The 24591-nt window shown below is 42.8% G+C and overlaps 2 protein-coding genes across 11 annotated transcripts in view; both read left to right on the top strand.

The window, feature by feature from the left end:
* LOC131892997 (tyrosine-protein phosphatase Lar-like) overlaps positions 1 to 18110 on the top strand; it is a 65618-nt gene extending 47508 nt beyond the window's left edge. For 2 of the 10 annotated variants that reach the window (XM_059242891.1, XM_059242890.1), the window contains exons 4-25: positions 1335 to 1479; positions 1590 to 1729; positions 3224 to 3415; positions 4628 to 4738; positions 5357 to 5490; positions 5559 to 5697; positions 5760 to 6047; positions 6721 to 6738; positions 6811 to 6911; positions 6975 to 7307; positions 7375 to 7525; positions 8320 to 8625; positions 11078 to 11214; positions 11284 to 11486; positions 11568 to 13806; positions 13880 to 14125; positions 14420 to 14574; positions 14652 to 15067; positions 15140 to 15315; positions 15383 to 15663; positions 15745 to 16051; positions 16135 to 18110. In XM_059242891.1, coding sequence (XP_059098874.1) covers positions 1335 to 1479; positions 1590 to 1729; positions 3224 to 3415; positions 4628 to 4738; positions 5357 to 5490; positions 5559 to 5697; positions 5760 to 6047; positions 6721 to 6738; positions 6811 to 6911; positions 6975 to 7307; positions 7375 to 7525; positions 8320 to 8625; positions 11078 to 11214; positions 11284 to 11486; positions 11568 to 13806; positions 13880 to 14125; positions 14420 to 14574; positions 14652 to 15067; positions 15140 to 15315; positions 15383 to 15663; positions 15745 to 15952 — 6119 coding nt within the window. In that variant the 3' untranslated portion in view covers positions 15953 to 16051; positions 16135 to 18110. The remainder of the gene's footprint in view (positions 1 to 1334; positions 1480 to 1589; positions 1730 to 3223; positions 3416 to 4627; positions 4739 to 5356; positions 5491 to 5558; positions 5698 to 5759; positions 6048 to 6720; positions 6739 to 6810; positions 6912 to 6974; positions 7308 to 7374; positions 7526 to 8319; positions 8626 to 11077; positions 11215 to 11283; positions 11487 to 11567; positions 13807 to 13879; positions 14126 to 14419; positions 14575 to 14651; positions 15068 to 15139; positions 15316 to 15382; positions 15664 to 15744; positions 16052 to 16134) is intronic. The other 8 variants (XM_059242895.1, XM_059242892.1, XM_059242898.1 and 5 more) reach the window with 8 other exon arrangements.
* Positions 18111 to 21947: 3837 nt separating this feature from the next.
* LOC131893004 (histidine-rich glycoprotein-like) lies at positions 21948 to 23351 on the top strand. The gene is made up of 2 exons (XM_059242911.1): positions 21948 to 22105; positions 22166 to 23351. The coding sequence occupies exons 1-2, from the start codon at positions 22085 to 22087 to the stop codon at positions 23276 to 23278; spliced, it is 1134 nt and encodes a 377-aa protein (XP_059098894.1). The 5' UTR covers positions 21948 to 22084; the 3' UTR covers positions 23279 to 23351.
* The last annotated feature ends 1240 nt before the right edge of the window (positions 23352 to 24591 follow it).

The raw sequence follows: 24591 nt of genomic DNA on the forward strand, positions 1-24591 counted from the left end.
AGAATTTAAACGTTCAATTTCTGAAGCGGGAAAATTTATGAGACCACGTTGAAGTTCCAAGAAAGTGACTCGGTCCTTGAAGGTCGTAATATCTTCATCATGAATTTGTTGAGCCCTCTTTGGAATGAAAATGTTCAGCCTCAGTATTGAAAATACGCAAAAACCGATGAGGATTAGTTGTCTGAAATGTGGAGGAAACGACTCGAAAAAAAAGTTCCACTTGTCGGAAAAGTGAGTTCCAAGTGAAAAACTGAAAGGCGAGAAGAGAAGAGGAGAGGGGGAGAGAAAGAGAAGGAGAGGTCCGAACATTTGGAAATGACACCCTTCCCTTGTGGAGCCCAAATTGGAGGGGAAGGAAACACCATTGAAGATCCTTGAAAAGCAAACTCACCGATGGAATGGAACAGAACTTGGAACAAGGATTCTTGTAACCCGATATTGTCCCATCCCTAATTGATGAACGAGGGTTTTCCCCTCAGTTTGTTCGATTCCCAGCGTGTCTCTGATTAAGGGCAACATATGGTCTGGCCACTTTCCAGACTAATCCTGATTCGACCCAATGGTTTCTCGAACTAGAACAAAACGCATGTTGTCTTGTCACTAGGATCAAGAAGAAAGAAGATCGACAAGAGATATTAGAAAAGAATCGAATATGACTTATGTTTTCATTCCTCTGCCCGGGCATTACAGTATTTGCATTCACACGGCAATCTTGAGCTAGATGTACCCAATGGCCTCGGGTCACGTGGGATATTGCTTGAGATATGTGCAAGGGTAAACAGTCGGAAACACAGTGGAAACTTTGGTTATGGATCGCGGGTGACGGTGCTGAATACTGGGGACGAATACCTTTGTCATTCAACCGACCATTCCTTACAGAGTCCCATTATGAGTACCTCAAGTCCCCTTCCTCCTTGTCCTCCTTCGTTCACACTAGCTTTCAATCAGACACTATAGAGTTTCTACCCCCACTGAACACATCCGTGTTACTAGCAAACTTTGACTATGACCCCGAGGCCGTCACGGAAATCTCGGACCAAGAGCTCCGGCGCCTCGGCTTCCCGATTGCTACGGAGATGACCAACACGCATGGGGTGCCCTCACACTCCTCCTCATCTGGGGGAGCAGGCAACCTGGGATACCCCAATAGTGTGCTCGAATCGCCGTTCATTCATTTTACGTCCCGTAAGTATGAAGTTGGATGAGGACACCCGGACGGAGACCGAGCCTCTCACTTGAAGGCCAAACCAGACACGACGTCGATCCTTAAAGGAAATATTCCTCCCACTAGTGGAATATAGTCGACTAAGTCACTTTTTCTGATTCTTTTATAGATCCTCCTGTGATATCGGAAGTTCCCCAAAGACAACGCGTCCGAGCGGGTGGAATTGCCGCCCTTCAATGCATGGCTACGGGTGATCCAACGCCTCATATAACATGGCGAAAGAATGGGAACAAAATTCCCAGCACAGTATTAAGGTGAGTTCTTCATCTTTTGGGAGGACAGTTCTTCTTTTCTTTAGTTAGGGGACGCTAACACCCCAATGTAAGAGTCCACTTCGTACAAAAGCATTGTCACTTCATTTCAGATATTCGATTCTTGAGTTTACGGGCGGATCTGTCTTGAGGATCGAGCCGATTCGTAAGAAAGAAACTCAGTTTGAATGCGTGGCCGAGAATGGGGTCGGAGATCCGGTATCCGCCAGCATTGAATTGGAAATTTTCGATGGTGAGATCTATATTCATACACACGTGTTCTTGAAAAACTCACGTCGCATCTATGTTGGCCAAACCATGTTGACATAAGGGGGGGGGGCTTTTCAAACGAGCTTGCATAGAAGGCCATTACCCAAACTTGGCCTTCGGGGAATGGTCACGAGGAGACCCGGAGACCCACCTTCCTGGTCAACAATTTCGCGAGTGTCCTGTTGAAAGAATGGAAAGATTTTTTCCCCTCCACAAGACCCTCTGCTTTGACGATTGTGCATTGAGGAATGGAGGAACGGAAAGAATGAACCCTCAGTACGAAGAGGAGACCAGGAAGCTAGGAGTGGAGCACTTCCACAAATTTGCATTCTCCTGGAAAAGTGGAAGAATAGGAGTAACTCTAGTGTAACAAAGTCAGGCTCGACTGGAACTCAGAGGGGAACAAACACAATGAGGACCAAGGAGAAAGGAGGAGCGAGTCGAAGGAACCAAACTTTTTTCTGCAAGGTTACCATGGAATAGTGGGGATATTTTCACTTTTTTGACGAATTTGGTCGCTTACTGTGGATACTATAAACTCAAAATTAGGGGATGCCTGCCAATGTTTCCATGGCAGGCACGAAGACGGGATCGATCCTGAAATACGGTTTATGATGTGAAATATAGTCGTCGCTAAAGAAGTGCAAATATTCGACCCTCTACAGAGGTACGAACACCCAGGAAGACATAGGGATCCAGTGAAACATGACGAAAGGGGGAACAATGGAATTTTGATGGAATGATTATATGGCCTTCATATCCAGATAACCTCGTGGCTCCGTCTTGTTCATCCAAGTTATTCTTTTGAGAGCTGAAATTTTTATCTTCATCCTCCCCCAAGCCAAACCCCATCCAGTCAACGATTTCATTAGTGAAAGTCGTTTTCCCACACGGAGTTGCAGTATGGTATTGAAAACTTTGATGATAGAAAAGCTATTTTTACGAGATCGTCTGGTTTGTGTGAAAGGAAAGGGAACAAAATGGGTCGTCTCCCATTCGTCCTCAGTGATGAAAGAACATTTTGTAAAAAAACGGGAAAACCCAACCCCATATCCGTTCGGAAGGTTCTCGGGGCCTAGCCAGAAAAGATTGCCTTTTCATTTTGAATCCAAAATTCGAAAAGGCGAGTTGGGTCGATCTACCCTTTGTAAAGTATATCTATGCCAAGATGAGGCAAGGGGTACTGGGATCCCTTTTGAAAAGTTCCCGGAAACAAGTCGAGGTGACAGCAAGAAATTTCAGCCAACTTATATCCATTGAGTCTTCAAGAAAGTTGTCACTTGAAGTTTCCCTCTCCCTCTTCGGATTCCGTGACAAACGCGAGATATGGTCTCGCAAGTCTCGCGATCCATCCCTTGGTCCCTGAAGGAGGGTTAATTCCAAATTGTCCGCCTTTGTACACCTCATTGCTCCCTCGTAATTTAACCAAACACTTGAATTTTCTTGCCTCACTCAACACCTCTTGCATCCATTCCAGACAAGTCATTGCCACCAGGATTCCCCCGGATAATCCAGAGCCCTGCGATGAAAGTGGAGGAAAAAGGAAGAAACGCCCTGCTCGTCTGCCAAGCCACTGGAAATCCTCAGCCCAATATCTATTGGGTCAAGGATGGCATGCGATTGAACCCCAATCCGCGGTACATCATTACGGAACAAGGTAAACTTCGAGGTGAGCAGGTTGATCATCAGCTGACTTTTACAACAACAGGAAACCAAGAGCTAACTCAGCAAACCAGGATAGGAGTTTTGTTCAGGTTGGATTAATAGTCAGACATTTGGACCTACTGAGGTCTGAATTAGTTCACGAAAACAAACTGAGAAACAGCTATCCCTTCAGCAAATTGTTAGAACATAAGACGAGATTTGGAATAAGTAGCAATCTCGATTTTACACACAAGCACACCTTTTCCAAAAACTAAAAACCTAGAAACACACTAGTCATAAACACAGCACACACTGGAAACAAAGTTCTTCATCCAAATCCAATACATCAGGCACTACTCTACCAACAATAACTAGACCAACCAACGTATCTCATTGTTTATGTGCATTGATATTTCAAGTGCTGATTTATATTCTTAAAGACATTTTTATTGCTAGGCATAATGAGGTCTTGTGTTATGAGCTATAGTCTTTGTTGTATTTGTCGATGACACCCTGTTAACCTTGTCTTTATTTCCCTAATAACTATGTATATCGAATCTGCATCTTGACCATCAGAGGGTTTGCCCATAAAAGCGCCCTCTAGCGATCGAACCGGGCGAACTCGAATGTTAGCCATTATTCAATGTCCAGGCCCTTGTTTCAAGGGACCAAACACCCATCGACACGGGTCTCCCATCCATGATTTGCACAGGTCCCTAGTCATGAAATATTCACTCCTTTTGTGGCACAAGACTGTTTTTCGTGGAACCAAAAAATATGATCTTTACAACCCTAAGTTCGTTTCTGCCGTTCGGAGAACTGTTTTTCAAAGCAAACTTTATAATTGTTTTGCAGCCACAGCAATGTTGAATATTTCACCTCCAAGGGACTCCATTTTCACGACTCACTTGCATAGAGTAGTGCTACTGCTCCATACATTTTAGAATGGCATGACGATGACAGAAGGAACCCGTGCAAATGATCATGATTTCCTGAAAACTTTCTTGGCTTTCAACTTTCAGCCTTCCCTTCACTCAGCTTTCAACATGTGGAGCTCCCACCGAAATCTACTATTATTGCTACATTCACATGCACATTCAAGTAGAATCCCAAAACTTTTTTCTGTTCATTGCGCCCCGTTGGTTGTCGTCGGAGTTCCTGCCAAAATCTGGAATCTTCAACCACCTTCTAACCCGTTAGTTTACCAGTTTGTTATGGATCATCCTCGTGCTTGCAGGGTCGCTGCAAATCAAAGACAGCCAAGAGACGGACCAAGGCAAATACGAGTGCGTGGCGGAAAATGCAGTGGGCACGGAATATTCTTATTCGGCACAACTCTACGTGCGAGGTACGTATGTTTGAAGTGCGTACTGAGAGGACAAAACAAATGTAAATGGGGTCGCAAACCTTTTTGAACCGGATCATATGGACCAGACTCTAGGTTGGCGAATAATCTCGTTGTTTGTAAACCCAAGAACATTTATGGTGTCAGTCTCAAAATGGCTTTCTGCTCGTCAGGGTCGCTTCGAAGGCTTCACCTTTGATGTCATTGGCAAGCCTTCAAGGTCTAGAGCTAAAATTCAGCGTAACCCTGAGAGAATTGGAACAACGACGTGAAAGTTTATGGCAGGGTTTAAAATGAAATAAAATGTGTTCTCCTCGGAGGAATGGTTGTTGGCAAGGTAGGAGGAGAGGCGCCCCTTTCCATGGAACCCTCAGCTGAACGCCGCACCAACGGTGTGCGTTCCATGGAACGTCAAAGAACACCCCTTGGTCCTGACTAGGGGGCTTTATATTTGCCTATGGCCACTTCTTGTTCAACAAAGAGGCTCCATCACGACTTGTTTGACATGTCATGTCCAAAATTGAACCACCCAACCCAAATAATGTAGGGCAGTGCGGACCCCAGCGTTGATCATGGAACCTAATGTTATCATTTCAAAATGGGATGTCCTTTGAATTTCAGTCCGACGGGTCCCTCCTCAGTTCACGATTCCCCCCGAATCCGAATATGAAGTGATGGTGGGGTCAGGCATTAACCTGACTTGCGTGGCTAACGGCAGTCCCATGCCGCATGTGAAATGGCGCAGAGGATCGCAAGTATGACACCTTTAACGAACTGATAGAAAACGGCTGTTGATAATGCAAGATCTCTCTACCTTCACCAGGATGTAACCCCCGGAATGGCTCCCCCTATCGGAATGAATGTTCTCCAATTGCATAACATCCAAGAGACGGAGAACTACACTTGTGTAGCTGCCAGCAAACTAGGTATCATCGAGGCCACCACCATCGTCCGAGTTCAAGGTAGGCTCAATGCAGTTGCGGAAAGGTATCCTCGGAGTCCTCAACGTCATATGTATTTCCAGCTCTGCCTCGACCTCCGAGTAAGGTCAAGATCTCAGAAGTGACTCCGACGTCGGTGCGTCTTTCGTGGTCATATCCGGGATCGCCCACTGAGGTGCAGTACTACGTCATTCAGTACAAGCCCAAATTGGCGAGTTGGGACTACAAGGAGATCTCGGGCGCCATCACTACGTTCTATGACATCCGTGGGTTGACCCCATACACCGAGTACGAGTTTGTGGTATTGGCCGTGAACAATGTGGGCCGAGGCGACAAATCCATGCCAGTTGTGACCACAACAGGAGAAACAGGTACAGTCTGATGGTGGATTTTGTCATGGATGCGGAAAGACACTTTAATAACTAACCAAAAATGGGAAAAGTAAAAAGGGTTTTTGGGACTGATTTGGTTTATTTATTGAATTAATGAACATAAGTAAGAATGAGAACGAAAAACTATATTCAAAACATGGTGTTGAAGAGGACGCTTCATGGGGAAGGGAGGGGGTGGATGTGTTTAATTCCTGATGATAATAATAGAATCAAAATTTTCTCCTCCGTGCTCCTTGAAGAGAGAGGTATTTTCTTGGATAGAAGATTGTTGCCTATGCTTGACGTAGAATTTTCTTGACATAATTTCTGCCGGTTTTTTTTTCAACCAATTGATATAGCTTGCTCTACTCGGCCTCACTTTCTTTTCCGAGATTTGCTTTCAAATTTGCTTGTAAAGGATGACTGTTATGCCATTTGCTAGATGGGAAAAAATGATCATTGCATTTGATTTCTCACTTCCGTGCTTGCTTGGATCAGTTTGTAATTGGATATCGACAGTTCTGTTCAGCTTTGTTCTTGGTGTGAAATGCGAATCTTGAGCCTTTTTTGAGTAGCTTTGAAATTGTGAATAACGCGAAACATACAAAAACCTCCCGAACTAATACTAATCAGTTTTTTTTCTCTCCTAACTTTTCTCTCCGATATTCCTCAGACGTGGAAAATAACAATAGTAAGTCACAATAACTCACAGTAGTGTCGCCAACCAAGTCTGTCATTTAAATCCGTGTCCTCTTTTTTCCAGCACCAGGATATGCCCCTAGGAACGTTTCTGTGCGGCCTTTGAGCTCATCGACCATGGTCATTCAATGGAACGAGCCTCAGGCTCAAAATGGACCAGTGACGGTATGTTCCACAGACATCCGCCCTTACGTGTCTCATATTACATCGTCGACTAACGTTTTGCAGGGCTACAAGGTGTATTACACCACCAACCCCGGCTTGTCTTTGTCACAATGGGAGTCCCAGTTTGTAGATAACAACAAGTTGACCACGATCTCGGATTTGACGCCACACACCATATACACCATCAGGGTGGAAGCCTACACGGCCATTGGTCCTGGGCCACCCTCTGCGCCAGTCCAAGTGAAGACTCAACAAGGGGTTCCCTCTCAGCCATCCAATCTCCGGGTTTCCGAAGCCAGGGCGACCTCTGTCCGATTGAGTTGGGAACAACCTGCGCACTCGGGCGAGAACATCGTGTCTTACGAGCTCTACTGGAACGATACCTTTACCCCTGACGTGAGTGTCGAGCTAGCTGCCTCTGGTCTTACCCGGTGGTCTTATTCTAACCTTCAATGCGTTCCAGTTTGAGAACCACCGGTCTTTGCCCGTCTCAAAAGAGTATTACCTCGAGGGTTTATACCCTAACACCCTGTATCATATCTGGTTGGCAGCCAAGTCCAAACGAGGAGAAGGTGCCACGACCCCTCCCATTGCAGTTCGAACCGAGCAATATGGTAAGTCCCATCAAATCCCGGGAACATTCTCTCGCAAACCAATATCGAAGGTGGTGGTGGTGGTGGTGTCGTCGCAATAAAGGCGGTTCATGTCTGTCCAATCCATGGTGTCTTAAACGGTGCAACAAACGTAAAAAGCCCCCCTCCCTCCTCTCATTCCTACGTAACCCCCCCAAATCACTCTTATCCCTTGAACAGTGAATCACATACTCAAAACAGAAACGTTTGTCAGGGCTTTTCTGACGATGCGAAGGTGACAAAAGTTGTTTTCTCGGTGAGTTTGGTTGCATCACTTCATTGAAGAAGTGAAATAACAATTAACAATGGGGAAGGAATTGTCACAACTTGCACCGCATTTTGCTTTCCGTTCCATCTACCCGATTCTTCTTCTTCTTCGTAAACTAGCCAGCACTGCCCACACTAGTCCTGGAACAAAAGTTGTACAATACTCAGCACTCCTCCTCACTCTTTTACTAAAGCACCACAAGCTCTGTCAAAGTGATCTCTGGCTCTATTATCCGGATGGTTTGTGATATCTGGATGCCACACGATCGGTTTGCAGAGTCCGTTTCGATGTTCCTCAAGCACTCCTATGTGTGTATATAAACGTATGCTAAACCAAGGGATTCGCAATGTCGAGGCACCATTTTTCCTAGTTGGAATCCCAACACTCACCCAACCATGACCAACTATGCTTTGGCGTTTCTTCTCGGCTAGACTGTTTTGTTTATCGTTTGTTCGGTTTTCGTCTTATTATTATTATTATTTGGTTCGTTCTTTTCTCCCTCCTAAAGTTCCCGGCGCGCCGCCAGACTTGGTAAAGGCTTACCCGGAGAGCTCCACTTCAATCCGAGTTGTCTGGCAGCCGCCTCCAGAGAACAAGCGCAACGGTAAAATTACCTATTACAAGATATACCACGTGCCTAACTCTCGGACCGACTCGGATGCCACCATGATTGAGATCAATGACTCGGATCGGCAAGAGTTCATCATTGATGAGCTCAGAAAGTGGACTGAGTACAGAATCTGGATGCTGGCCGGAACTCAGATTGGGGACGGACCCATTTCTTATCCCGTGATCATCAAGACTGATGAAGATGGTATGTAGCTCAAAGAGCCTGCCTTGACCAATGTCTTGGCCAATTAGGCCTTGGCCAATTAGGCCTTGGCCAATGCCTTGGCGAATGCCTTGGCTCAAAGAAAAGATGACGGACACAAATCATGCTTCAATGGGTTTAATTCTATGAAGCTTTATGTCAACATCCACCAATCTAAACCGGAGGATATGCCTCATCATGAACAAGCGTAATAACAAGCAACCTTTTTAGACCCATTGTTGCATTATTTGCAGGAATTCAGTAAAGCCAAGGGTCAACATTTTGACCCAATATGCAATGAAACAGAAGAACAAGAAGGATTTTCCCACGTCATTGCCCACATAATTAGAAAAAAAAACAATCGTACACAACCGCACACTACTAACACTTACCGAACGATATCCCAACCATACATTTTGGTTTTCTTCTTCTTTCCGTACAAAAGACACACTTATCTTGTAGTCGTTTCTTTCGCTCATTTTCTACATGTTGCATGTCAGTGTTGTTAACAAAGTTTTCCAACAGAACACAAGTTTAATTTTATGAAGTTTCAACAATTTGAAGCGACATTGACAACAAAAGCAAATTTACACGACTTATGTATCTTCTTCTTTAACGCCAATATGAAATATTTTTTAATATATTTGGCACGTGAGAATACCGTGAATGAAAATTTAACAAATTGAAATCTGTAAATTGGCTGATTTTTTGCTAGCCTCAAAAACACATCATGATTAGTTTTCTTAATCAATATTTTTCATTATTTTATTAAAAATTCAACACGAAATTTTTGTAGAACTTAAATACTCATGACATATATTCACTACTCACCACTTGTCATCACCCACTCAAAACATACCCAAAAATAACTTTTAAAAACCAAAATCGACTTGGAAATGAAAATCATTTTGTCACTCTTTTAAGTTCATGCACCACACAATCCAGACTCGAAATGGGAAAACCATTTCCAATGAAAAAGAAAAGCATTAACCGAGAAAAAAACTTCATCATCAATTTATATCTCTCTCCCTCCCATTTTTACCTTTTCTCCTCCCTTGAAATTTGGAAAATTTTATGACCAAAAAAACATCCAAATTTTGCGACACTACAGCCATCTACAGTAAGTATTAGGTGATGATGACATGTACTCCATTGAGTGTAGTGATGCCGTTTCTATCTCTATCTCTCTTACGCACCTTTAGCTAAGGGTGTCCCTAAAATTAAGTTTTGTGTTGTGCAGTAAATCAATAATACGTCTTGTGTACTACTGTACCAATTGGATTCCTCAAGATCATCAATCGCATGTCAATTTTGGAAATCAATATTTTTATGAGCTCAAAAACCATACCATCCTGCCTCATGCATCATCCTTCACTAGATTAGATTTTCCATTATCTCTCTCTCTCTCTCTCTCTTGTTGATATTATTTAAATTCTTGCCAAAAGTGGTTTGGGATTTTCATTCTTTCAATTCAAGATTAACGTTAACAGCTAATTGCCTCCATGACGGAAAGCTATTTGAATGAAAGGACACGTTTTCTTAAATTATTGGCTTCTTTCACTTCAAGAAAGGCAGTTTTGTTGTGCAAGGTCGAGTTTTGCCTCAGGAAATTTAGAATCCAAGCTACGGTCATCGTTTCAAAACCAGTACTCAAATAGCATGTGGTTGTAAAAAGTGCTTCAATTATTTCAAAATTCTCAGAAATATTTCAAGATTTGAGTAAGATGATATGTAAGGTTTTTAATTCTACACGCTTTTAAGACAAAGATAGAGAGGCAAATCATACAAATTAATCTTGGTTGTATCCAACCAATCATGTTTAATCCCCATCGGACGTCTTCTTATGTTTCCATAGATACAATATATTGAAACGCAAAGTCTAATTCACGTTTTGTTTTAAGTCTGTTGTATGCATTTTAAACTAGTGACAGTCAATGTTTCCAAAAATTACTTACATTTTACTGTGAATTGTTTGAAGTGAATTTCAGTCAGAACCACCCGGTAGGACAATGTGCCTAACCACGGACTTTTGGAAATAATGTGAGCGTCCATGATCTAACCTATGTTTCTATCAGTTTTGAGCTCAGCCTATATTATTCTAAGTAGGCTGTTGTTGTTGTTGTTGTTGTTGTTGTTATCATTATTATAACTATTACTACTTGCCTTGAAAAGGACCAGGTCGTTCATCTTCCAAATCTTAGAATCTCATGCAAATTGATTTTATAATAGGATTATTTAACTAGATCAATTCGCTACCAAACTCTATAGGGTTTTGCATGCAGGACAACATGGAATTAAACAACCAGATGGTCGACGTTCCAGCTGCCTTCACCCATTGGCCCTGTATATCCAATCCCTGTATAATATTTAACCTACTTCATCCCTGTATACTACGAAAATTGATGTTTGAATGAATACATCCTTTTCAAATCACTAAAAAGCCTCACTTTTTCAGTGCCTGGAGAGCCGCAAAACGTCGCAGCTCAACCCTTGAACTCAAGTTCTGTGGAAGTGACCTGGGATCCTCCATCGGATAAGGACCGAAATGGCGTTATCCGTGGATATCAGATCTACGTCCAGCCCAAGAACACGGTAAAGACGCATGAGAGAAGTGGCTTTGAAGGAATATCAGGATCAAGAAGAAATTTTTGACCTTTGCAGGAATCCCTCTATTATCAAATGCCTTTGCGATTTAATACGGGGTCTTCGGACGTGACGTCATTCAATGTGACAAATCTCCAGCCCGACACTAGATACGTGGTTCAAGTAGCCGCTCTCACCAGAAAAGGTGACGGAACCAGAAGCCAACCCGTGAAAGTGAAAACCCCAGGAGGTGTTCCCACCAGACCCAACATCGATTTGAAGTATGAACAGTATTATAGAACATTTTCTTAACACGTGGTTAAGACATGTGCTAACATTTGTATTCATTCATTTTCATTTAGAATTGTGAAAAAGGACCCCACAATAACCATGGACATTGAGTGGACCAAGCCTATGGAGACTTACGGAGAACTGAAAGGCTACCGGGTTCGATATGGTCACCGCGGCCAAAAGTTAACCGAAATCAGAATCACTGACCCCGAGGTGCAACATCAAGAAATCTCTAATCTGGAGAAGGGCATCGAGTACGAATTTCGTGTAGCTGGGATGAACAAAGTGGGAGCTGGGCAAGAGGCAATCAAAGCATTTCTCACCCCGGAAGGCGTTCCCTCCGACTCCCCAAAGAACATTACGACTCGTTTCCAGACTCCCGATGTCATCGAGATTTCGTACGATCCGCCGCCAGAAATTGCTCAAAATGGACAAATCACGATGTACGATATACAGTTCTGGAAAGCCGTGACTCCCGAGGAGAAACGAATGCGCTCTACCACAGAGAAGAAAACGGTATTCGCCAACCTAGAAGACAACACCGAGTACAAATTCAGTGTTCGGGCCAATACTCGCAAAGGCTACGGTCCTTGGAGCACTCAGGTGTCTTTCCGGACTGACCGGAACATTATTCGGGCTCCACAACATGTCCAGGCCATGGCTACTTCAGACTCTTCCATCGAGGTGTGGTGGGAAGCTGTGCCGTTACGGACGAAAGTTATTGGATACGAATTGTTTTACACCATGACCGAGGTCGACGACCTTGACAAGTGGCAACGCAAGTCTGTGGGTCTGACCACATCAGCCGAACTCATCAATTTGGAGAGAGATGCTCGATATGCTATAGCTGTGGCAGCTAGAACACACGATGGCTTGGGTCGCCTTTCCCAAAGAATCAATGAGAAGGTTAAGCCACAGGATGTCGTTTTGAACTTGAGAGCAACTGAGGTGACCACTCACACCATGACTTTGTCTTGGGGACAACCTATTCGGCTTACGCCAATCAATTACAAGATCAGTTATAATGCCTACAAGGAATTTGTGGACGCCCAAGGAATCACACAATCAGCCCAAGTCCAACCTATCACCATATTGGTGTCGCCCAAGACTCAAGAGTACAAAATCAAGGACCTGTCCCCGTTCACCACTTATCATGTAAACGTGTCTGCCATTCCATCGGATCGATCTTATCGACCACCAGCCAAGATCACGGTCACCACTCAAATGGCTGCACCGCAGCCCATGGTTAAGCCAGACTTTTACGGTGTACGGGCCCACGACCGAGGTGAATTGACTGTGTTCTTGCCCCAAGCCTCTGAGGAGTATGGGCCAATTAGTCATTACTACTTGGTGGTGATACCTCATAGCAACTCTAGTGGTGTCAAATATCCAGATCAATTTAACACTGCAGATTTGGTGAGCAATAGCAAAGCGTCACTGGCCAATAAGGAAGAAGATGAGGACAAGCCATACATTGCCGCCAAGTTCCTCCAACGATCCATCCCCTACACGTTTGTCTTGGGCAATAGTCAGAACTATGAGGGATTCATCAATAATAAACTGAACAAAGGCATCTTGTACAAGATATTTGTTCGAGCCTATGTTGACACTCCTCAGAAGCATCTGTATACCTCTAGTCCATTTTCACCAGAGTTGTCTTTGGACATGATGCAAGAACCACCCGGTCCACCTCCTCAGAGGCCGAAACCTGGCCGTGGCCTATACAATGGCGATGATCCCAAGGGACTGCCCAATCCAAAACAAGCCTCCATGATGTGGATTGTTGGTCCCATATTAGCCGTGATCCTATTTTTCTTCTTTGTCTTGCTAATTTGCGTACTGAAACGTCGGCGTCAAAATCCTAATCAACCTCTGGAGCAAGGTGCGGTCCATACGCCATTGATGGCGGGTTTTGAAATGCCAACTTCAATGGGCGGAACTGGAGGCCATGTTACCCTCGTGGCGCCTTCAGATCCAGTGGAGCTTAGACGATTGAATTTCCAGACCCCTGGCATGATATCTCATCCCCCTATACCAGTGTCGGAAATGGATGCACACATTGACGACTTGAAGTCCAATGACAATCTGAAGTTTTCTCAGGAATATGAGAGCATTGAACCGGGCCAGCAATTCACGTGGGACAATTCATCGATGGAGATTAACAAACCCAAGAACCGCTACGCCAATGTCATCGCTTACGATCATTCGCGGGTGGTTTTACAGCCGGCAGACGGCGTCCTCGGATCCGACTACATCAACGCCAACTACTGTGATGGCTACAGGAAGCAAAACGCCTATATTGCCACCCAGGTAATAATTGACCAATCATGCCAATGGCACTCGTATCTCATGAGTGAAGTAATCAATTGTAACAACTTTCCAGGGTCCTTTACCAGAGACGTTTGCCGACTTTTGGCGAATGGTCTGGGAGCAGAGATCTTCAACCATTGTGATGCTCACAAAATTGGAAGAGAGGGCTCGAATCAAATGTGACCAATACTGGCCCACACGAGGCACCGAGAGTTATGGAGTGATGTCCGTAACTCTAACAGACACTCAAGAGCTCGCTAGTTATGTCATTAGGACGTTCCAATTGCAGAGAGTGAGTCAAGCACCCATGGGAATGAATGTAAGCATCCACATCCACCTCAACCTAACAAACATCAACACAAGCTTACCATGATCAAAGCTCAATTTCCACAGGATATGAACCATCCTAGTAAATTTGATGGACAGAATAACACAAGCATGACACCAGAACGTAGTGACGGTTTCTACATAGAACGTTAGCCCTTGTCTGTCCAATGTTCAGTTCATAACTAACTCAGTTTGCATGGATTGAAACATCCATTTCACTTGTCGTTCAAGAACCCACTAACTTCATATCATAGTCGAGGACTGAAACCCGAAGTTCCATTTCCAGATTGGCTACACAGATCGCCGGGAGGTGAAGCAGTTCCAGTACACAGCGTGGCCGGACCACGGAGTCCCGGAACATCCTGCTCCATTCCTCCAATTCCTGAGAAGAATCACAGCTATGAACCCAATGGATGCTGGGCCTGTCATCACTCATTGCAGGTACATTCTAAATGATTCCTTTTTCTTGGAGGCACGACGCAGTTTGCTTTCAAAATCACAACTTCTTTTCTCTCTAGCGCTGGTGTCGGTCGAACTGGAGCTTTCATTGTCATAGACTCAATGTTGGAGCGGGTACGGCATGAAAAGACGATAGATGTGTACGGACATGTCACATGTCTTAGATCTCAGAGGAACTATATGGTTCAAACGGAGGATCAGTATATCTTCATTCACGATGCTCTACTTGAGGCCGTCAACTGCGGCTTCACTGAGGTCCCTGCCCGATCCCTGCATCATCACATCCAACAACTGATGCAGATGGAACTTGGGGATAATATTACAGCCATGGAAATCGAGTTCAAAAAGCTGGCCAGTATCCAAACAGAACCAGACAAATTCCTTTCGGCCAACCTTCCTTGTAACAAGTTCAAAAATCGTTTGGTTAACATTCTTCCATACGAATCTTCAAGGGTCTGCTTAGAGCCAATCAGAGGTGCGGTTTTTTTTTGCAATAATCATCAATTTTTTTTCCTTCAAATTTTCTAACGTTTGACTCCTTCTCAAGGTATTGAGGGTAGTGACTACATCAACGCAAGTTACATCGATGGATATCGCTATCGGAACGCTTACATTGCCACGCAAGGTCCCTTGGCCGAGACTGTGGAGGATTTCTGGCGCATGATCTGGGAACACAACTCGACCATCATAGTAATGCTTACCAAACAACGCGAGATGGGTCGGGTAAGGAGCAAAATGGCTTTAACAAATAGCATCTTCATTCAAGTGCTGACATTATTGACGAATTTAGGAAAAATGTGCTCAATATTGGCCGAGTGATCGATCTGCGCGCTATCAGTGCTTTGTTGTTGATCCACTGGCTGAATATAATATGCCACAATATCTTCTTCGCGAGTTCAAAGTCACTGACGCTCGAGACGGACAATCTAGGACAATTCGGCAGTTCCAATTCACAGATTGGCCAGAGCAGGGTGTTCCTAAGAGTGGTGAAGGTTTCATCGATTTCATTGGTCAGGTGCACAAAACCAAAGAACAATTCGGTCAAGAGGGACCGATTACGGTTCATTGCAGGTAAGCTACACACTCCATATTTTTGTGCCAAACCCAGACGAAGAAAAAAAACGTTAAACCTATTTTTTCTTGTCCTTGCAGCGCCGGTGTTGGTCGCACAGGGGTGTTCATCTCGATGAGCATTGTCTTAGAACGCATGCAGTATGAAGGCGTCGTTGATGTATTCCAAACGGTCAGAGCTCTCAGGACGCAAAGACCTGCCATGGTACAAACGGAGGATCAGTATCAGTTCTGTTATCGAGCCGCCCTCGAATATTTGTCAGCATTTGATCCGTTATATCCTGAATGACAATCAACCGTCCTGGAGCTTGGCGTCTGAAATCGTCTAGTCATCCTGCGTTTAAAAGCCAGATCACTGCCTGTGCCATTTGTCACCTTCAAACTAGAGGTAAGTCGGATCAGGCAGTTCGATAAAACCTCTCATAAGATGTAATTGGGCAGAATTTGTAAGTTCCTAATTGTCTGTTCCAGTTCCCTGCACCATCCCCAAATTCGTCACTGAACCATTTTAATGGAGGCCCATCGTACCACAACGGCGCCAACCCTAACCATTCGAGGCTTCGAGATCTTCAAGATCATTTTTGCCATACAAACGGCGCAAGGGCGCCGCTTCCGGTATCCGACAGTCTTACAAACAGGCGCCTTCCTTTTCGCCGCATGAGTCATACCCTCATTGCCGGTATGAGATCCGCCTCCTATCGCCTCCGCCGGCTCGTGCGCCCAGTTTCCAATGAAGAGGGCCATTTTTACGCCCATGAGCCAGAGCCGTCTCCGCCGCCAATTCAACTCAATGGTCACCACCACACTTATTATGGCGAAAATCCATTGGACGGAGGTGCTATTGGAAGAGATGTTGTTGTCGAATGTAACGATAGTGATGAGAGCCCGCCCTATTTGCCCACTTCTGTCCTGCCCGTGTTACCGACCGCGCCTCCCACTGAAGAACAATATCAACAGACGGTCATTGACCATTCAGTGTGACGTAAAGTGAACTCCGATCTGGCTTAATGAGAATTGATGGAGGTGCGCTCGCCGACACCCTGAACGCACCTCAAGATGAAAAAGGATGAAGAGAATGCGTTTTTTTGAGCGAATGTTTTATGTTCTGCAAGCTCCAGGACACCCCACAACAGAAAGACGACTCCACCACAATTGAAGTCTTTCACAAGAAGTCCAAAGACCCTCCTTACAAGTCTCGTTGTTTGAACGAGAGCAATCATGTTGAAAGAAATACCAATAGTTGTTCCATAGTTGTAATATTACTAGCATGTTCCACCACCGCAGATCCTCAACTTTTTATGTTGACCATTTTTCGAGAGTAAGTGCGAAACCTGTTAGGTATTTTTCGTAGAATGAACGATAATGACAATGTCAGACGCAGAAAGAACCTCCCCATTTCGAAACAAATTGACACCATATCAGTAATCAAGCAGGATGACTCGGATGAAAAGAATTGTTCCAGGACCACAATTCCTTAACAAATTTGGAAAATCTCAAGCCTAATCTTGAGTGACTTTGACCATCAATAAGGCTGGTGATTAGATTACAATTATTATCATTTTTTGCATTTTGGTAGATGGCCCATCCCACAGAGGCCGCTCTAGAATACCTTTCAGTTCCTTTCCTCCCTTCCTTCAGAGGAGCTCCCTTCCGATGTTGGAGAAATGAGTCTGTATTCCAAGTCCTGCTCTAGAAACATTGCCCTCTCCAGCTCTCCCATTTCTTTTGCCAAAATGGTCCTTTGGAACACATGTATGGTTGGTAATGGATCCGTTAGCAAACCCTTTCTTTGGTTGGCTTTACTTCCCCATGCACACGCACTCAGTACTCAGCAACCAGTTGGTTTGTCCTCATTGATGTCCTTTTCCCCAGGTGAAAGAGAAGATTGTGTTTTCCAACCTCTTTGCCATTCGCTTCGTCTTGCACTAAATCCACCACGTTTTGCACATATCTCGTTTATGGAACCAAATTTTAGGAGAAAGTCTAGTTTTTCCAATGTTTCTATTCCAATTCATCGTCATCAGTAAGTTACTTTGCATTTACCTACACCAAGGCAACCTCCCTCGTTATTAAAGATCTCTCTCACTCAACAACATTTCACATTCTGTGGTTGAAGTGCCCCAATTAGTACCATTTGTAGCAATATGACATCACTTGTATCAACAAAACTCTTGACTCCTCTCAAACCTCCCCCCTGAAATTCTGAAATCACCCCTAGGATGGATATACTTAAATGAAACGAAATGTTACACTTAAACATATGTTTGCGAGCATACTTACAGTAAAGAATATATCATTCAACAATCATCACCATCGATCGCTATTATCATTATGAATGTGGTCTTGTTGGGGAATCTGAGAGTTTGATCAGTTTTCCTACAAACATGACCAAGACCCTGTTGATTCTTATCCGTGATATGAATAAATACTAAATATGAACATTCAAATCTGCTGACTACGCTTTTACTCAATCAGATCAACTTTTAAAACCATAGAAAAGCTTCATCAGCATCAGTCTAGTGGCCGTTGAGGCTTGGCATAAGTTTTAATAAGAGTTACACCTTCCAGCGTTCGAGAATCCAGGTCAGTCAAAATAATGAAGTGTCCCTCTCTTCTTGGTTTCCGGGCCACGTAAACGGTGTCATTTGCTATATGAGGAAAAGTCAGTCTCGTTAAAACCAGTTTGAAACGCCAAATTTTGCATCACTGGTATTGGCAGGCAAGTTTGTTTGTTGGTACCAGCGCTTGCCTAAATGTCCGAACACGGGCCCTTATTTGCAACGTCACACGGCCCAAAAAAACCGGGAAGAGGCACGGTAGATTGCTGAATAAACTGCTCTTGCCTTGGCTTGAACGCATTTTCTATTCCGGACATTATGTGACTCGGGGCACTAATTATAAATAAGATTTTGATAGAATTAACCAAAAACAAACCCAACAGCATTATAATGCAATATAAAGGAATTGGCCCAATCGGCCCTCTATTTGGTAGAGGTTCAATGGTAAAGTGCCCTCTGAAGTGCAGAACATAAAACATATTTCGTGCAGCGTAAGGAGGCTATTGCTGATGTCTTAAGCCGAGCGTCATTTTCCCCTCCGGTTTGGGCAGGACTGATTTTGCTCTATTTCTCATACAAAATAGACACGTGGCTGAAAACAAGGTTTCCAATAATTCGTTTACACAAATTCAATTTCCACTGATTAAATAATGGTCTTTAAATGCTATAAAAATAACACTGTATCTTAAGAACCCATTATCGCCAAAGAAAACTGCTTCTTCAAAAGATTGAGATGAACAAAACCTTATGCTCGTTAACCTGTTCATGCCCAATATTTTCTTTAACAAACTCAATAGCATGAACAGTCATGTTCGTCATTTTTGCCTTTCTTTAAACCTCTTTTTGTGAACTTTACTGAAATGAACAAAAGAAAAAAAAACATTAAATCAATGATAGTTTTTCCAAGCTGTGAAGCATCTGAAAATTGCTACGGCTTTGCACTGGGGACAGATGCTTTTGTTGTTTGATTGTACTCTTCCTAACTTGCAATTTGTGATGTATTTCCTTCATATTTGAAAAAATGATTTATCGATTGAAGATAACACGTTTGTTATTTTCATGCTTTTCATTCATTAGATGATTTACCAAGTGTTAGTAAATACCACTTGCAAGTTGCAAAATTGTGTTCCTAAGTTGTGAAACAACAATGGTCATGAATTACTTCATCACTCAATTTTTACTAATCAGTCTAGTTGGCAATTTGGTATTATTTTTGTAAGGCTTTACTGCACACGGTCCCTCTGTGATTTCAGGTTGTAAAATCTCCGAACCAAATCGAATTGCTATGCTTACAACACATATTACAACTGTTGTTGCATACCACGTACAATATATGACTTGAAAACAATCCTGCAAGCATGTTGTTCCTAGGCTCTAATTGTTATAGACAGTTTTGTTAGAATCTTTACCCATACAAATCGGGCTTTATTTTTTTAGCTTCACCAACAACTCTGGGGGGTTTCCATTCAAAGATGCTTGCTTCGAGGTTGCAGAAGAATCACTCATCGCATTTTTTTTACGCTTGAAGAATCCGGCATTTAAGTAACACTCTTCACTCTTCGTGTAGCTAAGGCATGATCATTTTGGTTAACAGTTATGTGACTGCTTGCAAATTGTCCGATTTTGTATGCTTCAGGACACAAATTTGTCCCAATTCAGTTTCTTATGATGAACGATATCCGTTCGGAATATTGACGGTAACGGACCTTTGTCAGCCAAAAAACAAGCAGCCAAATTCCATCAACGACGGGAGCTGAAAATGGATTTTTCCAATCTGGACCATCGCCTACTTTGCGACAACTAACCGTTTCCTCACTCTCTTTCTATTTTCTACTTCTCTTTAATTATTCTTATTTCCATTCTTATTTGGTGCAAGATGTAGCACTATTGATTCCTCGGCCATTCTCTGAACATTGAAACTGGCCCAAAAGATGTGAACAAATTTGCCACCAAATCAGCATATTTCCGATCGGAGCAAGTCTGGAATCCTTCTTAAAATGTATTGACAAGATAAGTAACTTAGATCGTCGCAATTAAAAGCAAGCCAATTTAATGATTTTTTTTCTCGTAAATACCCGTTAGAGTTATGAGTTCGGAAAACTCAGCACAAGGATGGCACAAAATCAATGAGCTAGTATCACGTGGTTAAGACCTACTCAACGTTTTGTTAACTCGTTCAATTTGTGCCTTCGTTGTGCTCAGCTTAGAATATGCACATTTTTTGACCTAGCCGTTAGATTATGTTCAAGATTGGCTTAGGCGTTTTTATTTTTTCTCTGTAAGATTATAGTGATTTTCTTATGAGTTTTAGATTTAGAGAGGGTATTATAGGGATTAAAATAGAAAAAAATATGCCGGGAAAGTCGGAAAGCCAATAGCTACTTAAAAGATTGTCACTTATTTCATTCCAACACACTAATACTTATTATTTCTATCAAATGATTTGCTAGAAAAATAAGTTATTCATTGAAAGTTGGAAGCCATTGTGTCGAACGGAATCAAGGTGCATTTTCCAATATGCTTCCGGGTCTTTAGAATTGGTCATACCCTAACTGGTTTAAGTCTTGAACGTTCCGGTTATTAAAACACTACAAGACACACTTTGCGTCTTGACCTCACCCTAACATGCAATGTAATCAACGGATGTGTGATCGAACTCTAAAATTTTGAATTTGTTCGGCACTTCGTGAATTTATCAGCATTCAGGAAAGGTCGATTAAAAGAAACTGAATGGAAGGGGTGAACACGGGTCTCACCTCAAAACAAGAAACTCGTGAACAAATTCATGAAACGATCCTGAGTCGAAGTTGACCTAAAAGTAGTTTTGGGTTGCTCGAGGGTCTTCTTGTTTACGAAGAGCAACGCAGAAATCAACTGAATTATGGAAAGGTGCAGGATATTTTTTTGCCGAATTCCTCACCGTTACTGGGAATATCATCCATAGGACTCCAAGATGAAAGAGGTATTTATTCTACTTAGCTTTATATTCCTATATTATATAGAATACATACACACACATATAACATCTAATCCACAAACGAATTAGTTTTGGCAGATCTGGCTAGCACTTGAATGTAGGGTTCATTTGGGATGGAATTTCATAGCACAACGATCCTAGAAAAGTGTTGAAAGCTATTTCAGATGCTAAAGAGAAAAACTGTGAAGTCCACAAGCCTCATTTTTTGCTGGCTGGGCGACACCTTGACTTCTTCTCTAGTGGTCGAAACGAATAATCAACTAAAGGACCAGGAAAACTTGGAGGGCTAAAATTTTAATAACGAATTTTACAACGTGCCAGAAATGTTTTAAACACGCTGAAGCACCCAAAAGTGAAAACCTTGCACACCCGAGTAAAGTAATCTCATTGTTTATAAGCATTTCTTCTTTCTTTAAATACATTCTTTCATTGTTAATCACTGAAGGGAGACGGTTACTTTGATTGAGGTAACGAAATATGGCGTGGAAATGTGTGATTAGTTACTCAATAAGATTGGGAAGGTGTTTAAACTAGCCCTCTAGTTTAAACCACCTTGCCTCCTTACTCGCTACTTTACCCACACTCTGTAATAACGTACATACTTCACAAGCAGCCGTGCGAGGCCTTGGTAGTGTTGAATCATTATCAAATAGCAAAAGAGTGTTTTGAAAGAGCGGCTTACAACTTGTATAAGAGGCAAAATTAAGCAATGAATTTATTATATCCAAACCATACACTGTAAAAGCCACAACAGACCAAAGAAAAACCTGCCCACCCAAGACAAAGACTAACAGAAAATTGCAACTACAAAAGCATTAACGAAGAAGATTCCACAGCCATTGTGAGGACGCTGGTTTGGGATTAAGAAGCAAAAAACAAACATCCAATGAACATGAAGGATACCTTTGTAAGTACCTAGAGGGAGTAAATGGAAACATTCTGAAATAATTTTCTTCTATTCCTACAGACTCTGCTCATTTTGATTTTGATACTTGATTGTGCCCCAGCAAAGAATTCAAGTCAAAATGAAGAAAAGAACACAAAACTTATGGAAAAACGTACCATTTTCGATTTTAACAACTATAGTGCAGTGAAGCTTGCCAAAAGAGGTGTTGTACACAAGAAAAACCATTTAGAAAATAAAGCAAAACGATCAGCCGAGGCCGAACCCGAAAATAGTTATGGCCACTACAGGAGAGAACATAAGCATGGCAAGAGATCAGCAGAGGCCGAACCCTATTATGGTCACTACAGGAGAGGACATAAGTATGGCAAGAGATCAGCTGAGGCCGAACCCTATTATGGTCACTACAGAAGAGGACATAAGTATGGCAAGAGATCAGCTGAGGCCGAACCCTATTATGGTCACTACAGAAGAGGACATAAGTATGGCAAGAGATCAGCTGAGGCCGAACCCTATTATGGTCACTACAGAAGAGGACATAAGTATGGCAAGAGATCAGCTGAGGCCGAACCCTATTATGGTCACTACAGAAGAGGACATAAGTATGGCAAGAGATCAGCTGAGGCCGAACCCTATTATGGTCACTACAGAAGAGGACATAAGTATGGCAAGAGATCAGCTGAGGCCGAACCCTATTATGGTCACTACAGAAGAGGACATAAGTATGGCAAGAGATCAGCTGAGGCCGAACCCTATTATGGTCACTACAGAAGAGGACATAAGTATGGCAAGAGATCAGCTGAGGCCGAACCCTATTATGGTCACTACAGAAGAGGACATAAGTATGGCAAGAGATCAGCTGAGGCCGAACCCTATTATGGTCACTACAGAAGAGGACATAAGTATGGCAAGAGATCAGCTGAGGCCGAACCCTATTATGGTCACTACAGAAGAGGACATAAGTATGGCAAGAGATCAGCTGAGGCCGAACCCTATTATGGTCACTACAGGAGAGGACATAAGTATGGCAAGAGATCAGCTGAGGCCGAACCCTATTATGGTCACTACAGGAGAGGACATAAGTATGGCAAGAGATCAGCTGAGGCCGAACCCTATTATGGTCACTACAGGAGAGGACATAAGTATGGCAAGAGATCAGCTGAGGCCAAGCCTTAACATGGACAAGAATAATTTCTCATTCTAGAAGTGATTGTCGTTTTTGAAATAAAGCATTGAATTTGAAGAAGAAGATGCGTATCATTTTGCTTTTCCCAAAAAAGCGATTATGGGAAACAAGTTCAGAAATGGATGAAAAAAGTAAAAATAAAATGTCATTAAAAACGCAAATGCTGCAAACATCTTTGTTACCTGGAGATGAAACGGCTTTTTCTTGCAAAAAGGGCAAGGCCAGGTGTAAAGAAGCTAGACAAATTGCGCCCAAAACTATCTTAAATTCATATCAAGGTATAAACGGCGGGTCTCTAATTTTGGGAATCAAATGACTTTCAAGCAATTTGCATAAGGCTTAATACTCCATCGATTGACTATCCTCTTAGCTCTGATATGAACTCTCTCCAACCTCTCAATGCCCTGGTGATTCAGTCAGGTAAAATCCACGAATCCTCACGTACAATTTGTAGAGCTCCTCAAAGATACTGTTATTGCTCATCAAAAAGTAACGACTATTCATCTTTAATAGCGTTTGCCAGAAACTGACCTCACTGGTGGCACAAATTGGTCATAAAGATCAAATTCTGTGCTAGTTCATGCTACTGACTGAGTGATTTTTTTATCAAGTAATTCAGGATCTGAGGTCTGAGGGGGAGGAATGGGTGGATTGATTTATTCAGGGGAAACACGCAGGGGAAACATTTGATCAGGTTTCAGTCCCGGAATCCCAAGGGTGGAAACTGTTTTGAACAAACTCTAGAATAATGGTGCTTTCCCTCTGATGTCGGGTTTACCAGTCTTGAGGTCTTGAGTTCTGAACTTCTCAAGGTCATTCAACGAAGATATGATCAACACAGAGTCCTTTTTGGATCACTGACAGTTTTAATCAAATTTTGTTTTCTACTCGGTACTACAAGCGATTTCGCGCTCTTGTAACCCGACTTCCCGATTTCAAAGGAAAGGAAAAATGTGTTTTCCGAGAATTCTCAAACACATACCATATGTACGGTTCCATGTTTTCTACTTGAAATGTTTCTAATTTTTCGCCGTTTTTTGGTTACGGTGTTTATTGCGTCAAATTCGTGAGAGTTTCAGCGTCCAATTGCTGCATTGGAAGCCTAGATAAGACATCTGGTTCAAGAGAATTCCGAGAATTCCCAAACATTTACCATATATCCCATATGGACGGTGTTCGATCTTCAACTCTTTATTCTCCGAGAGCACAACATACGACTCGTGGTCATAGATGGTTAATGACCACATAGATTGATTCTCGTACAATTCCCCCTAAAAGATGAGGTGATTGATTTTAAAATGAT

This window comes from Tigriopus californicus, chromosome 2 (assembly GCF_007210705.1).
Source record: "Tigriopus californicus strain San Diego chromosome 2, Tcal_SD_v2.1, whole genome shotgun sequence".
NCBI classification, from domain to species: Eukaryota; Metazoa; Arthropoda; class Copepoda; order Harpacticoida; family Harpacticidae; genus Tigriopus; species Tigriopus californicus.